Below are 17,431 nucleotides of genomic sequence, written 5' to 3' on the forward strand. Positions count from 1 at the left end.
AAGATATGACAAAATAATAATTTATAAATTATCAAGGGTTCAGGAGGGAGTGGGGAGTGGGATGGAGGGGGAAAATGAGGAGCTGATGCCGGGGGCTTGGGTGGAGAGCAAATGTTTTGATGAGGGCAATGAATATACAAATGTGCTTTACACAATTGAGGTATGTATGGATTGTGATGGGAGTTGTATGAGCCCCTAATAAAACGATTAAAAAAAGAAAGAAAGAAAATGTTTCAAAAAGCTGACTCAACACTAGAAACACTAGTTTATGTCAAGAAATTTGAAAGACAACTTCCTGGAAGAGATCGCTATTTGTGCTGTTTCAAAGAAAGAGGACCCAACAATGCAGACATTATTGAACAGTGCCATTAATATAATGTGCAAGTAAAATTATGCTGACAATAATTTTTAAATTGTTGCAGCAGTGCATCAGCAGAGATCTGCCAGAAATTCAATCCTAATTTAGAAGAGGATATGGAAAGAGGGATACATCAAATGAATTTTAGCTGAAAGCAGAGAATGTCAGAAGGATGTTGTCTTAGTTTGGGTTATCTAGAGAACCAAAACTAGTGAAATATATATATCAACTCAATATCAAACTCACTACCATCAAAGCAAGTCCAACTCATAACCAACCTATAGAACGGGGTAGTTGGTTTCTGAGACTATAACTGTTGTAGAAAGTCTCACATGTCTCCAGTGAAGCAGCTGGTGGTTTTAGGCTGCTGTTCTTGCAGTTAGAAGACCAATATATCACCTGCTATACCACCAGATTTCCATATATATGGATATGTATATTGAAATTTATATAAGAAACTTACTCACACATTGATAGAGTGGGCAAATCCAAGTCTAGGCACGTTCCAAGTCTTTGGGTCAGGTGTTAGGCTGAAGACTTCTACTGACTAGAATAGCTTCAGGGGATGATGATCACCAGTCAAACCAAAGGCTGGTGGTGGCAGAAGCAGATGAATCCCAGATCATCAGGTCAGGCTCTGGCTGCTGAAGTAATGAATCCATAGTCAACAGGTCAGATGACAGATCACCGAGGATCTCCAGCATTCACAGGCAATAAGCAGACCATTGAATAAGTTACAAAGAACCAGAGGACAATGAGCCAGATACAGGATCCAGACCCAGAAAAAGCAAACAAGCTTTCCTCTGTATCTACTTGTACTGGAAGCAAGCCACACCCCTGAGGAAATGTCCTTTCAATTAAATCAGGGGTGTGACCTGAGTAAGGATGTTGCATTCTGCGCTGTTATTCCCTGATGGAGACTTATAGTTGATTGACTGTGATTATTTTGTGTTACCTCAGGTCCTGGAGGATTATGAGATGATAACTACCAAGCCCGAGAACTCTGGCCTAGCCCTGTTGACACAAAACCTTGACAATTAAAGATGTTTACTTGTGTATTGGACAGTGTGGATCATAACACACTGAATAACATTGAGGATAATGGGAATCTAGAACATTCAGCTATGCGTATGTGGAACCTGTACATATACCTACAGACAGTTGTTGGAACAGAACGAGGGGATATTTCACCGCTTAAAATCAGGAAGGATGTGCATCAGGGTTGTCTCCTTTCACCATACCTATTTAATCTTTATGTTGAGTAGATAATCCAAGGAGGTGGACTGTATGTAGAAGAATGTGGCATCAGAATTGTTGGAAGACTCATTAACAAACTGCTATATGCAGATGACATAACCTTGCTTGCTGAAGGCAAGGCATACTCTCACCGCGTATTGATGAAAATCAAAGATGACAACTTTCAGTATGCAATGCAACTCCGTAAAGAAAGCAAAGACCCTCACCAGTGGCCCAATCGACAACATCATGATAAGCTGATACAAGACTGAAGTCGTCAGTGGGTGGGGAAGGAGGAATGGTGAAGACAGGATAGTCCCAAAGGCCAACCAAACCGCCAAAATTAGTGGTGACATTGAGTGATTTCCGAGAAAGGGAAAGAGGCCTAGAGCTATCCAAGCAGTTCTAAGAGAATCTCTTATTCAGTGTGAAAGCGGACATTAAATCTTTATTCATTTTAATAGCTAGAATTTTTTCTAAGAAGATGTAAAAGAGTATTGAATAATATGAGTTCATTACTGTTTGAATTTTGATCATCACCTCCTTGTTAATAAATACCAAAATTGGGTTTTCTTTTTGTTATTTCCCTTTCCATTATGTGCCACTAATCTTCAGCATGAACTCTTCTTACAGATACTTAGAGGCATGCCAATAAACACATTCTTCTGTACAACATAACAAGCTTCCATGTTGTATGCAAATTATATAATTCAAGGAGTCCTTCTTTAAGATAAATAATTCACGGCTTTTTTGACAGAGCCTTAAAAATGAAAGGCCCACAAAGCATAAGCTTTACTTGCTTAGTGGTATATAGAGCTCTCATCTGTAAAATGGAAAGATAAGAAACTGTTAACATTTAATCATTATAGGACCAATAATGAGAGTAGCAATACCAGGAGGGGAAAGGGAAGGTGGGGGGATAAAAGGTGAATCTATCACAATGATCACATATACCCCCCTCCCAGGGGGAGGGACAACAGAAAAGTGGGTGAAGGGAGACAGTGGTCAGTGTAAGACATGAACAAAATAAGTTATAAATGTTTTGAAAATGATGAAAGCAACAAATGTACAAATGTTCTTGACACAATGTATTTATGTATGTATTGTGTTAAGAGCTGCAAGAGGCCCCCCTAAAATTAATTAATTAAAAATATTTAATCATTATAGTCATTGTATATTTTGGGCTTGGTAATCCTCAATAAGTGATCATCTCCCAGGGGATCAATGAGAGTAAATTAGTTCCACATACCTTGCTTTTCTTAATTCAATTTTTCAAAGAACCTTCTCTTTGTAGTCTTCTCTCTTCCCATTGTTTGTTTTCCAGTAGTGCTAACAGTGATTTGGGTCATCTCTGTGACAATTAATAGATTGATGGAAAGGGGCAAAGAAAAGAAAATGGTCCCTGGGCCACGGTTCTTATCTAGTAACCTTTTACCTGTAATTGAGGAAAATGTGAGAGGACTTCAAAAAGTTTGTGGGGAAAATAGAAATAAAAGATAGTAGGATTTCTCTCTGAACCTTGTAAAGCCCTGACAGATAGAGATGTCTACATCACTGCCTAATAGTCCAAAATTATTAGAGCCCAATGGCATAATAGAGTGACATCATCATTTGCTTTCCTTTCATTTCATTTTCACTTAGCACATCCAATACCCAAAATCTTGCCCACAACATAATCAGCCATAATTTTTTTTAAAAAATTTTATTGGCACTTCATCCACAGGTCAGACAAGTCAATAATTCTATCATATCAAGAAAAGGTGTACAATCATCACCACAATCAATTCTAGAACATTTTCTCCTTCCTTGCACTCATTGTTTTTCATGTAGTTTTTTAAATTGTGGCAAAATTATACATAGCAAACCATTCTACATTCTCCAATTAAACAACTTCTATATGTATAATTCAGTGCTATTGATTATATTCTTCATGTTGTACAACCATTATTGATATCCTTTTCCAAATCATTCCACCATATAAACTCAATGCCCCCTAAGCAAAAATGCTTCCTCCTTCATCTATAGTAACCATTGGTTAAGTTTGGTTTCTTTCTTTAGTAGTTTTCTTGATCTAATATCCACATATCATACATTTCCATAGTTGAATTTTTTTTTACAAAGAGTTGGATATGCTCTTTACAAAGAGTTCTAATGCTCCCTCCACATCCTGTTCTGGCTCTCCAAATCCCCTCACCCTGACCCTCACAGCCCCACCCCCACCCCCACCCAGCACTCCCCATGTCCCAGATGAACCATTGCATCAGTTATTGTCTCTATGCATCCACTCCTTCTGTGTGCTTCCCAAACTGGGACACCCAATAGGAATAAGAAAAAACAAAGACAAACCAAAATGGCAAGAAGAAAATAATAATAGTAATAATATAACGATACAAATAAAAATAAATAGTAAGAAAGAAAACACCATTATCAGTATTTAAAAAGCCAGAGAAGAAATTTCTGTCATGTAACAAGCAAGAAATATTTGAGCTTAAAGTAAATTCAGGTTGAGTCAAGCGGAAAGTCAACTGACCAAGTAATATATTATACCATAGTTCAATCCACCATAATGAAGTTTACAAAAATCTCCATCTGAGAGTAATCAGAGGGAATCAGCCAGGGACTTAATCTGACTAGATACTCTGCAGATGGATTTCATCTATTAATATCTTTATTAATGCCATTTAAAATATGATAGATGTGGGAAATTTCAAAGACAGGCACATGAAGTAAATTACACTCTAAAACGTGAAAGAAAGAAAAAATACCCTCACTGCCATCAAGGTGATTCCGGCTCATAATGAACCTTTAGAACAGAATCGGACTTCCCTGTTGTTTTCCAAATCTCTAAATATTTAGGGGACAGAAATGCTCATGAGTGGGCTTGGAACTTGCAGTTAGCTACACAACACACAACCTACTAGTCATCTCTAAATTAATCTCTTTCTTTGAATGTGAAAATATTTTAACTTACAGGGCAGTTTTGTGTCACCATCTTTTTTGGACTGATGAATCGTTTCAAAGCTGTTTGCTTTATATAAGAGGACTTTGTGAAGATGCAGTTAGACTTAAAAAAGGTAATGGATATGAAGATAATCCATCTGCCATACGCCTTGTAAAGGTGGGTAAAATTATACTACTGTACTAATAAAGATGGGTCTAATATTTATAAATAATTGTACACAGTAACTAGAAATATATAGTTTTGAGCCAAAGGAATGCAGGTTATGATCCATAAGTAAAACGTCACTATGGATGAATAATATTGGAAAATATTTCCAAAGGACATTATTCTCTTGATAACAAATTTTCAAATGGTAAAACTGAGTCTTAGAAAGATTGATTTATCTTAGGCACAGACCTACTAAAGACAGAGTTGGGATTTTTAATTGTGTTTTATATTGAAAGGTGAATTTTGTTTTATTGGACAGTAGAAATGTGTGTGTATATGTATATATATAATATACATATATAATTATCTCATAGGAAAGTATATAGAGTAGTACTGGTAATCTACATTTTCTAACAACTCCCTCAGAAGGTTCTAATATAAAGCATATATTAAAAATTACTTTTAAAGGATAACTATTGAAAGTTTATACCCGTTATCTTAATAAATTAATGTGATACTGGTTAATAAGGAAACGAGAATGGGAAGATACTAGGGGTAAAGAGACCAAATAATACAGTGTTTGAATGATTCAGACATAGGTAATAAATTCTTCAGTGAGGATGCTGAAGGGATATTCTTGAAACCCAGTTTACTTGGAAAAATTAAGATCTGATAACCAGATATGGTACTATAAGAGTGAGAATTAGAAGGTTAAATTTGCTCTTCCGCTGGAGACCTGCACGACGCCACCATGTCGCTAGCAGTCCCCAAGAAGTTCGAGTACTCAACACTAATAACATCGACAGGCGGCAGACAATAGCCTTTGCCATCCATGACTGCCCTTAAGAAATGCCCCTGTGGTGGTGAGGAAAGCAGGCATCGACCTCGCCAAGCGAGCAGGAGCGCTCACCCAAGACCAGGTTGGGCGGCTGATGACCATCCTGCAGAATCCACGCAGCACAAACTTCCAGACTGGTTCTTGAACAGACAGAAAGATGTGAAGGATGGCAAACACAGCCAGGTCCTGGCCCACGGTCTGGACAACAAGCTCCGCGAACATCTGGAGCAGCAGAAAGAGATACAGGCCCACAGAGGGCTGCGCTACTTCTGGGGTCTGCGAGTTCGAGGCCAGCCACCAAGACCACAGGCCGCCATGGCCGAAGTGCTGGTGTGTCCAAGAAGAAACAAACACCATCACCCTTGTCCATTAATAAATAGTTTATGCACAAAAAATAGCTAAGAGGTTAATCCCAAATTGTGTGACTAGATTAGCACCTTTTAAACTTTTTTTTCACTTTTGTACACATGCTTTTGTAAATTACATAGTATAACTGGGGATAAAAATATATCTTTATTGATGAAGATTTATTCATCGCAAGAATTAACATGGTGTAAGCAAGAAGACATTATTCTTGGCCAGAGAAAAAGGAAGCCCATCAGTAATAAGATGGACATGGCGTCTCTAACAATAGACTCGACCAATCGTGAGGCGAGGTCCCGGCAGGGTTTTGCTCTGCTGTAAATGGGGTCCCTGCCCTATGGGCCTACTCGAAGGCACCAAACAGCAGCATCAAACAAGGAAGACGAGGACTAATGAGGAAAGATGAATGATCGTATGTATATGAATGGATCAAACATCCTGTTTCTGTGCGATCGGAGAGGATTTTGATCGCACAGCTGTGAGTGATTTCCTCTTGCTAAGTTTTTATTAAATTCAGAGTAGAATTTTTCATTTAGATTATTTTCCTTTGGTCTCTTTATACTGCATTGAATGTTCAATATTTTCAAATTTACAAATAATTGGAACTTCTAAAAGAACAGTGGGATTTTGATTCCTGGGGTGGGTGATTCCACCGAGTTCATAGATAGTTCTAATATATTCCAATTCTTGAATTGTCCTGCTTTGAACTAATCTTACTTGTGTTTCAAATAATAATATATTTTCTACCGTTATCAATATTTAGTTAGACTTAACTATTACTGCTTAAATTGGAATAAAGTATAAGGTATAGGTATGTACAGCATAGGATACATAAAAATAGATTATAAGATGCTTTTTGTGTTGTAAGAAAAATAAAATGTTTTATTAATTTTCAATTTCCACCACTCAACCTTTACTATCATTTAATTAGCTGGACAGGTTTCATACCTGTTCTCTAGATGAATTTTGTGAAGAACAACTAAAACAAGCTTCAAGAGCATTGAAACAGTTTGAAGATGTCAGAGATAAAGCAATTTCAGAGATAAAAAGAACAGTTTTAAAGGTAATGTTTTCATTATATTCTCTCTATCAAGATCACAATATACTGACTAAAGCAGTTGTTTCAAATTTCATTTCAATAAAAACTATAAAGAATAGGCAAGTAGAGACACAAAGGTGACTAACAGGTGGCTAATCAACTAACCAACTCCTATTGCACATTGACTAGATGCAAGAACTTTGCCAGGAGTTCTGGTAACATAGTTGGTCATATATTGAGCTACTGACCACAAGGTCACCAGTTTGAACCCAACAGCTGCTCCACAGGAGACAGATGAGGCTGTCCACTCATGTACAGATTTAAGTCTCAGAAACTCAAGGGAGCAGTTCTATAGGGTCATCATGAGTCAAAATTGACTAGACAGTGATTTTGGTTTAGTGCATAAAATGCAAAGCTGTGTGTGTGTGTGTGTGTGTGCATGTACACCTTCTAACTTGAATTTATATTTAAGGAGACAGGTAATGCATTCCAAAATGCACAATATTCAGTAGACAAAGAAAGCTCATTGTTCCGGAGAAGGATGAATAGATGAGATGAAAATTCCCTGAGGGTTTTATAAAAAGCATTTTATAAAATACTTAAAGATGTCTCCAAAGCAGTGTTGTCTCTCCTGTTATGACTCGTTCCACAAGCCTATTTTATACAGCGTTGCAGCATAGGACATGGCAATGCATGGAAGCATAGTTTAGTAAATGCAGCTAGTCTAGCAATGGACCTCACTCAGTTGCTGGTCTGGTTGGATTGAATTGGACATTTGCACTGTGCTGGAGGAACAAATGGACTAGATTTCGCTCAAAAAAAACATTGCAAATATTATTTCTCTATAGGAAACTTTTGATAGATACTGTGTAGTAATGATATTAAAGCTTCACTTTTTGACAAGAAAGTGAAGTGCATTGATGCAGATAAGCTGTCAGACAATTTTGCTAAGGGTTGTATAAATAAAAAAGGATTGACTAAAATTAAATTCGTTCATTTAGGTTGAGCAGTTTAAAAGATTGACAGTGATAGACGTAAAATACTATTCATAGGTATTTTCCATTTTAAAAAAACCCACTATTTTCTCTATTATTTTGTTAAGAGATTTGGTCTCCTGACATGGAATTTGAACTATATAAGGCAAGAGTTGGGAAAGCAAGAGATTTCTGCTTCAGAGTTCTGGTGTTCAGCCTCAAACTCAATACATGGATTAAATATGCTGTACCTGACTTCTTTTGTTTCTCACTGGAAATACTCGTCTTCCTGATTACAGTTAAACAGATTTTGGGAGAGCTTTTAGAGCTAGTTGTTGGAAATAAAGTCACCATATCAGAAATGATTCATAGTTGTCAATAAATATGAATGATGTTTTGTTTTTGTTATTTTACAATACATACACCCTTAAAGTATTATTAAATCTTTCCTGTTAATTTGACTTCTCAGTAAGATTCAACATACATAAAATTTGGAAATTAATGCATGAATTTTTAAAATGGTTTGGGAATGTTTGATTATGCAAGAAACACTTTAAATTAGTGATTCTCAGCTAGGTTATGCAATGGAGCCAGCAGAGGGGACTTTTAATAAATATTGATGCCTGGGATCTGCTGTTATGTGCCATTGAGCTGATTCTAGCTCATAGCCACCTATGTGCAGCAGAAGGAAACACCATCCAGTTCTGTGCCATCCACATGATTGTTCTTATTTTGGGGTCCCTTGTCATTAGCCATTCAGTGAGGGTGTTGCTCTCAACGATGCCTCTCTATTTTACCAAGAATGCTGTACTTTCCTAGGGACTGGTCTCTCTTGATAAAATGCCAAAAGGATATGAGATGACGTCTCACCATCCTTGCACCTCAGGAGCATCCTGGCTGTGTTTCCAAGACAGATTTGTTTGTCCTTTTGACAACCTATGGTGCTTTTCATATTCTTCACCAGCATCATCATTCAAACCCATTCACGTATCCTTCTATCTTCCTTATTCAATGCCCAACTTTCATATATGAGGCAACTGAAAATACCATGGTTTGGATCAAGTGTACCTTACTCCCTAATGTCCTTGCTTTTCAATACTCTAAAAAGGCCTTCCGTAGCACATATGCCCAATGCAATGCACCCTTTGATCTCGACTGCTTCTTCCATGACCGTTAATTGTGAGCCCAAGCAAAATGAAGCCCTTGACAACTTAAATCTTTTCTCCATTTATCATGATGTCACTTATTGGTCCAGTGGTGACAATTTGGGCTTTCTTGCCATTGAGTTGCAATCCATACTGAAGGCTGAAATCTTTGCTCTTCCTCAACCAATGATTCAAGTCCTCCCCACTTTCAGCAAGCAAGGTTGTGTCATAAGCCTTCCTCCAATCATGATGATACATTCTTCCTCATATAGTCCAGCTTCTTTGATACAGCTCATGATATGGATTGGATAAGTATGGTAAGAGAATACAAACATGACATAGCTTTCCTGATTTTATACAAAGTAATACATGCGGCATTACTTTGATCTATTCACCCATCTGCCTCTTAATCCATGTACAAGTTATGCATAAGTTCTGGAATTTTCATTCTTTCCAAGGCTATCTGTAGTTTGTTATGATCCACAGTCAAATGCCTTTGCATAGTCAATAAAACACAAATAAACATCTTTCTGATATTTTCTGCCAAGATCCATCTGACAGCAGCAATGATACCCCTCATTCCAAGTCCTTTTCTGAATCTAGTCTGAATCCCTGGTAGCTTCCTGTCAAGGTATTGCTGCAACCACTGTTGGATGATTTTCAGCAAAAATTTATTTGCATGTTTTATCAGTGATATTGTTCTATAATTTGAGCATTCTTTGGGGTCACTTTTCTTTGGTATGAACACAAGTAGGGATTTCTTCCAGTCAGTTGGCCAGGAGGCGGTCTTCCAAATTTCTTGGCAGAGTGAGTGAGTGCTCCCAGTGTTTCCTCAGGTGGTTGAAGCATTTCAATCAGTCTTCCATCAATTCCTGGAGCCTTGTTTTTGGCGAATGTTTTCAGTGCAGCTTGGACTCTTCCTTCAGTACACTTGGTTTGTGATCATATGCTACCTTTTGAAGTGGTTGAAGGTCAACCAGTTCTTTTTGGAACAGTGATTCTGTGCAATCTTTCCATCTTGTTTTGATGTTTCCTGCATCATTCAACATTTGCCCACAGAATATTTCAATAGTGTAATTCAAGGCTTGATTTTGTTTCAGTTCAGTTATGATATCCTGGACATGTTCTTCCTTATTGGTTTTCTAACTCTAGAATTTTGCACATTTCATTATTATTTTCTTTTTCCTCTTGAATGGCCCTTTGACATTTTCTGTTCAACTATTTTATTTCATGATTTCTTCCATTTGCCTTATCTAGCCTATGGTTAAGAGCCAGTTTCAGAGTCTCTTCTGACATCCACTTCTTTGCTACTTTTTAATGACCTTTTGCTTTTTCATATATGATATTCTTGATGTCATCCCTCAACTCATCAGGTCTTCTGTCATTGGTGTACAATGTATCAAATCTGCTCTTGAGTTATTCTCAAAATTCAGGGGGATGGTGGGGGGATATTCTCAAGTTTGTATTTTTGCTCTCATGGACTGGGTTTCGTTTTCTTCCATTTCAACCTGAACTTACACACGAGCAATTGTAACCAGCGCCAGGCCTGGTTTTCACTGCTACTGAGCTTCTCCATCATCTCCTACAGATGTAGTCAATTTGACTTCGGTGCTGTTGAAAAAAGGTATAGGTGATGATGAAGTCAATGGTCTTGCAAATGCTCCAGCTTGATTTCTAACACCAAGCCATATTTTCAATTAATATTCCTTCCCCTTTGTTTTTAATTTTTCATTCCAATGGCCAATAATTATCAATGCAATTTTATTGCATGCTTGATCAATTTCTGACTGAGTACATTGGTAATATTCTTCAATTTTTTTCATCACTATCTTTAGTAGTGTGTGATAAGTTTGAATGATCATTGTATTGATTCCATAACCTTGTATACAGATAAATATTATCCTATCACAGACAGCATTGCACTTCAAGATAGATCTTAAAATGTCCTTTTTAATGATGAGTATAATGCCATTTCTCTTGAATCTGTCATTCCCAGCATAGTACACCATATGCTTTTCTGATTCAGAATAACCCAAATCAGGCCATTTCAGCTCACAAAAGCCCAAGAGATCAATCTATATGAAAGCTTCATACATTTTTTTTGAAAGCTTCTAATTTTCCCAGATTCATACTTCATATATTCCAAGACCCAATTATGAATAGATACTTGCAGCTGTTTCATCTCACTTGCGTTGCGCCCCATCAACAAATGAAAGTCACAAACACTTTACTCCTGAGGATTTTACTCCAGCCAGGTCATTATCGTTGACTCTGTTTTGAGAAGACAGCTCTTCCTCAGTCATCTTTTGAGTGCCTTCCGATCTGAGGAGCTCGTCTTCGGGCACTGTCTCTGACAACGTTCCACTGATATCCACAAGGTTTTCAGGAGTGGACAGCCTACTTATTCATCGTGGTCTGTTGTGGATCTGTAAGCTCTTCTTGAAACGAGTTCACTTTTGGGTGGTCCTGTTGTATTTCCTGTACCAATGACATAGCTTCACAAACAGTGACGTGGTGCTACAACAACACACAAGGCACTACAGTATAACAAATTGACAAACAAGTGGTGGCCTGGGACCTTGCAATTAGGCGCCCAACGCATAGCCCACTACATCTCTTGGGGTGCTCTACCACAGTAGAAGCAGAGAGTGATGCAAACCTGGAGTCAGATGTGAAAATATGCACTGTGATTTTAGAGGACCAGTTATCATATTCCATGCCTGATCTTCATCAATCTCAGTAATACTCATTCAACAGACCAGGATATCACTGTGTGCTATAGTACTAATACACTTATTAAGATATTTAAGGTTGTTTGGTACCAGTGCTGAAAATCCAAAGTATGAACAGGTAAAGCCTGCTTCACCCTTTTATCAGTTTAAAAAATCCATGAATTATGCATATAAAGTTTTCAAATCATGTAGCCACTCCTGGGAAAGCATAGATCTCCCTGCCACCCTGGAAGAGATGGTGTGGATGAGTGATTAGTGAACGATAAATCAGAAAAGGTGGGCACAGTCGGTTTAAAAAGGTTTGGAATTCTCACTTAGGCAGATGATTGTGTCCTCCAAGTAGCTGTCAAAAAAAGGAAGTTTGTCATGAATCATATCATCATGAACATTTTCTTGCACTCTCTTTTTAATAGAATTAGTATTCTATATGTCAGGTCCAGTATGTCAAATCCCATAACGAGTATAGAAATTACTTTGCCTTTACGGTTTCTATCAACTATCACATCAAAAAGGGCAGCATTATATTGCTAAAACTTCCCTCTAGAGTAGCGGTTCCCAGAGTGGGCAATTCTGGACCCCTGGAGGCACTAGAGTGATCAAGGGTGGGTTCCAGAAGCAGATACCTACACTTTATCCTGGATTGTAAGCTACAGTTTAAAAAGTTTTTATTTTTTTCTTAAAAGGGGCAGCAGGCCAAATAAGTTTGGGAACTTAGTTCTAAAGGATCAGCCAGTAGTGGAAATAATTTGCAAAATTGGTTAACTGACAAATTAATAAAATATATATATAAATGAATAAGGTGAAATATGAAGAAGATACTATTAAAAACTGATATAATAATGTTTTTTCATCAAAATGCAAATAGGAGGGATGACTACTAACCAAAATGTAAATATTAATAGAAAAAAAAGAATTTTAAAGACTCTCCCAAAATTTAAATAACAATGAGGGAAACGTTTTTTAAGAACATGAACAAGAAAGAATAATTTAAGGCATGTAAAAAATTAAAAACTCATCAAAGGAAACATTTTGAGTAAGTCTATTTTAGAGGCACAATTTACCGGTAGAAATGTTTGGTGAGACATTAGTACTGATGACACTATATTTTCTGTTGAAACTTGCTGTTCTCCCATGATCTTGTACATTAATTGTCTAAGGAGATGTCATATTTCTTTTAGTATTTAATCTTTTCATTTATTGTATTTTTGGTGAATGTTTACAGAACAAATTAGTTTTTCATTTAGCAATTTCTATACATATTGCTCCTTGACCTCGGTTATATTTCCACAATGTGTCAGCATTGCCATTATTTTTATTCTGGTTGTTCTGTCTCCAGTACTCTAACTTTCCTGTGTCCCTTCCCTTCTCATCTCGACGTATGGGTCAATGTTGACTATTCAGTCTCACATAGAGGATTATTTAAAGGAGCACAGTGTTCGTGAGTGATGTTGTCTCTTTTATGAGTCAGTATATAATTGGGCTTCAGGTAATCTCTGGGAGTGGGCTCAGTTCCAAATTTAAAAGGTATCTCAAGGCAGTATCCCGACTTGCCTGAATTTCATAAAATTAGCTGCCTGGGAGACTAAACTTAATAGGCTTCAGAAGACATGTGTTTTGTGTTTTGTTTATTTGGTTGCTTTTTTTCCTGTTTACTGTTTAAAAGCAATATAAGCAAGAGCTAAATTTTCAATGGAATTTTTGGGTAAAATTTAGTTCCAATTTGTTATTCAGGCTATAAAAATACTATTAACTAGAAATTGTTCTCCGTTAACATATAAATAATAACTTGTATCTCAATTGTTTATTATTAAATTGTAGGTGGCAGAAAGGAAAGATTTGAAACAATATTTTGAATCAGATCTCTCTGTATATGATGACACAACACATTTCAAACTGCCTAAATATCGACGTTTATTAGAAACAGTCTTCAGGTTTATGATGCTGGTTGATTGCCTATTCCAGGAGCTCATTCGCCAACTTATGAACACTGCAATCACATTACTTTTGGATTTATTTAATAGTTCTGCCAGAATGCCACTTTCAAAAGAAAAAAAGAATGATGATCTAATCAGGTAAATCATCCTTTTCACTTATGAAAGGAATTTATTGCCATCAGCTCACATTGATTCTTATGCAGGAAATACATAATAATTTAAGCTGGAATTTGGAAACTGGTTATAGCAAAATATCATTTGTATTCAATTTGGATTAACTGAACTTGTTTGGTAATGTTTATTTAATACTCTCTTTACAGTTTAAGAAAATGTTCTCTTTTTTTTCAAAATCGTGTATAGATCATTTTTTAGCAGTCATATAAAATATACTCTGTGAAATTTGAATTTCAAATAACAACACTTTTTTCTAATATAAGTATATCCAAAATATTATTTTAATAGTTTCCTTGGAATATGATTAAAGTATCATGCAAGTTAATAATTCAATCTTATCAAAGAGAGTTCTGCGATCATCACTACAGTTATTATCAGAATATTTTCTTCTTTCTTGTACTCAAAACTAGGACATTATACTTTTATAAATTGATGGTTTTCTCAATGTTCCCAATTATACAGTGCTTTTTGACAGTGGAAATTTCTACAAGAAATTCTTAGGAGGATACCGTCCTTATCCTTTGATTCCTCTCCTTCCTCTCCTTCACTGATACCTCCACTTCAAACCAGACCAAAGAGTTCAGTTTCCTGGCTTTGTTCTTCTGTTTTGTTTTGTTTTATTTTATAGCAAATCTGATAACACATTCTGATCCATTTGCCCTCAGTATTATGCTGCATTTAATCTTTGGGTTACCTCTCCCTACACCACTTTAAGAGTGTGATATTTATAATGGGGAGAGGCTGGGCATCTTGAAGAGTCTGTCAAAGATATCTGTGATTTTAATTTCTGAGCCAGAAGCCCAGTCTTTTCCAATGCACAAGAGATTCGTCATGCACTAACTGGTGTTTAGGTGTAAGGGAGCTGCCTGAGTTGTGCTTGGAAGGAGACTAGTTGGTGCACTCTGAAAGTTCATCACAAAGAACTGTGATTTTAGTTTTGATATTAAATATCACCCTTAAAATCACTAGACATATTGAGCCCTAAAGTATATGCCCCAACTCCAGTGGTGATTCTCAGTTTACTTGTCTTGGCATCTGGCTGCTCTGGGTATTCTCATTTTGAGAGTGAGCACACATTGGTGATTTCTGATCATTTACAAGCTCCAATGCTGTACTTGGGTGATTTAGGTCCCAGTTACCTATATTTTAAGATGGATAGTTTCTGTCTTTTAACAGAGATAGTGAGCACCTTTAACAATAGTTGATATCTATCAATGTATAGTTGATTTTATTCCTTCTGTTTGGTTTATGATTATTATTTATTTTGCTTTATTTTTATTTACTGTCTTTTCCTTTAGCTGTTTTTCTATTTTTGCTAATTTGGTCAAGGGCCTCTTCATTCCCACTAGACACCTTTCTAGCCCTACGTCTTAAGAGTTCTGTGCGATCTTTTAGTTTGCAGTTCCTCTCCTCCTAACAATCGGGATTAAAGTATTTCCGCATTAGTATAGGTTTAAAAATATTTACTTCTCATAAAATACTTAAATTTTCAGCTCACTCGCCTCAATATAGTTTTGTAGAATGTTTTTCTTTGCTACTGTTCCTCGTCCTGCCAAAATGAGACATAATTTTAAAAGATACTTTTTTATTCTCACTTCTTAATTCTAGAATATACATGAACAATTTATCTGGCACTAGAACTAAGTCTTTAAAAAGCAACTATGAAGATCTCTATTGTCCACCCATCGGTGGTTCTCGTGTTCTAAACACAGAAGTAAAAACTCAGGATGAAATCAATGAGGTAAAATGAACCTTAAAATAGGTGCAGTTTTTTTTATATAAAATGAAATACAGGTTAGCGTAAAGAAGGTGATTTATGACTAGTACCCACAATTTCTTTCCGAGGACACCCACAAACATCTACACTTACAGTCAACCAAAACACCAAACCCACTGACACTGGGTCCATTCTGATTCATAATGACCTTGTATGGATTTCTGAAGCCATAATCCTGATGGACTTACCCAATAATGCCACGAGAGCTCCTGCTCTTACATCAGACAGCTGTGATGACCTCGTTTGGTCCTTTTGTTCATTCCTTCAACAAAGTATGTACTACGTACTAGTCATTGAAGTAGGCATTGGAGATTCAGCAAAAAGTAAGCACATTGCCTGCCATTATGCAGCTTATAGTCTTTGGGGAGAAAGGTGCACAGATCTGATCTGGGAGTGACGAGTAGTATGAAGAAAGTACAAGAAGGTAAGGAATGTAGAGCAATGCTGTAATGCCCTTTACATGATGTGTTGGTCTGGGTAGACTAGAGAAACAAATTCACAGACACTCATATGTGTATAGGAAAGAGCTTTATATAAAGTCATTGTATAGTGAGAAAGCATCCCAGCCCAGTCCAGACGAAGTCCGTAAGTCCAATATTAGCCCGGATGTCCAGTACCATTCTGTAAATTCCTCTTCAGACTCAGGCAACACATGCAATGACACTGAGTGCAGGAAGATCACAGGCCAGTGGGTGGAAAGTCTCATGGATCCAGTGGTGGTGTAAGCATCTCAATGTTGGCATGGGTCTCCACATGGCTCCTCCAGCTCCAAGGCTCTGGCTGCATCAGCATAGCTCCATCAGGCTTGTCATCAGTAATGTCTCTCAGGGAGTGAGCGTGTATCCTGCCTCCAGTGAGCTATTTATCTCCTTAGCGCCCCAAATGAAATCATCAAGCTTTGACCTGATTGATGGGCTAAACTCCACCCCTTCACTCTTAATAGTCTCAAATTGACAATAGTTTATGTAACTACCACACATGAGAATCATCAGGAAAGGTCATCCTTACTAAAGTAGCCATCATTCTTTTAAACTTCCACTGCTACACACTTTAACCCCCTCTCCATTTCTTCAAAGCACCTTTGGTTATTCGTATTTTGAACTTAAAAACAAACCCCAACAAGGCTGAGAACGTTCTCTTTTATTGTCATAAAGAATTGTCTTCCTTATCCCTGGGGTTGTTTGTTTTTTGGGGGAGGGGGGGTTATTATTTAAATGTTATGCAGTGGGTGCTTCCTTTGTTTGGAAAACATAGTGCTTTATATGAGATAATACAGTGTACTGTGTGCTTTATAATCTCTTATATGTGTCCACATGTAGTTTGAAACCTGGAAATAATATGTACCAAACTATTAACAGTGATGATCTATAAATTGTAGGATTTGGGGTAATACTTACTGTTTTATGTATGAAGACTACAAAAAGTTAGTGGGAAAGTTCTATTATCTTTTAATGCCTTTTTTTTTTCTCACAAACTTCTTGAAGTCTCCTCAAAACAGTCCCAGATGGCTTGACTTGCTTGCAATGCCTGTACATTGTAATGCCTCTATTAGGTAGTTCCTACTTCTGAAAGGATATGAGTACGAGTTAAACCATAACTAAAGAGACACCCATAGAAATTTCCCTGAGTTCCATCATTTTTCATTTAATTAAAAAATTAATTCCCTGCTCTACTCTTTTTTTTGCAATTATATATATATTTTTTAAATTTATTTTTTTAAACATTTTATTAGGGGCTCATACAACTGTTATC

At 36.8% G+C, this 17,431-nt stretch overlaps 1 protein-coding gene across 1 annotated transcript in view; it reads left to right on the forward strand.

Annotated features, from left to right (window-relative positions):
• The window catches only part of DNAH14 (dynein axonemal heavy chain 14), a 387,990-nt gene that overhangs the window by 31,047 nt on the left and 339,512 nt on the right, over positions 1-17,431 (forward strand). Inside the window, exons 6-9 of the mRNA XM_030887822.2 lie at positions 4,568-4,712; positions 6,836-6,967; positions 13,613-13,866; positions 15,511-15,643. Coding sequence (XP_030743682.1) covers positions 4,568-4,712; positions 6,836-6,967; positions 13,613-13,866; positions 15,511-15,643 — 664 coding nt within the window. The remainder of the gene's footprint in view (positions 1-4,567; positions 4,713-6,835; positions 6,968-13,612; positions 13,867-15,510; positions 15,644-17,431) is intronic.

This window comes from Echinops telfairi, unplaced genomic scaffold, assembly GCF_000313985.2.
Source record: "Echinops telfairi isolate 266 unplaced genomic scaffold, ASM31398v2 ScPeMD7_7424;HRSCAF=8462, whole genome shotgun sequence".
In the NCBI taxonomy this organism is placed as follows: Eukaryota; Metazoa; Chordata; class Mammalia; order Afrosoricida; family Tenrecidae; genus Echinops; species Echinops telfairi.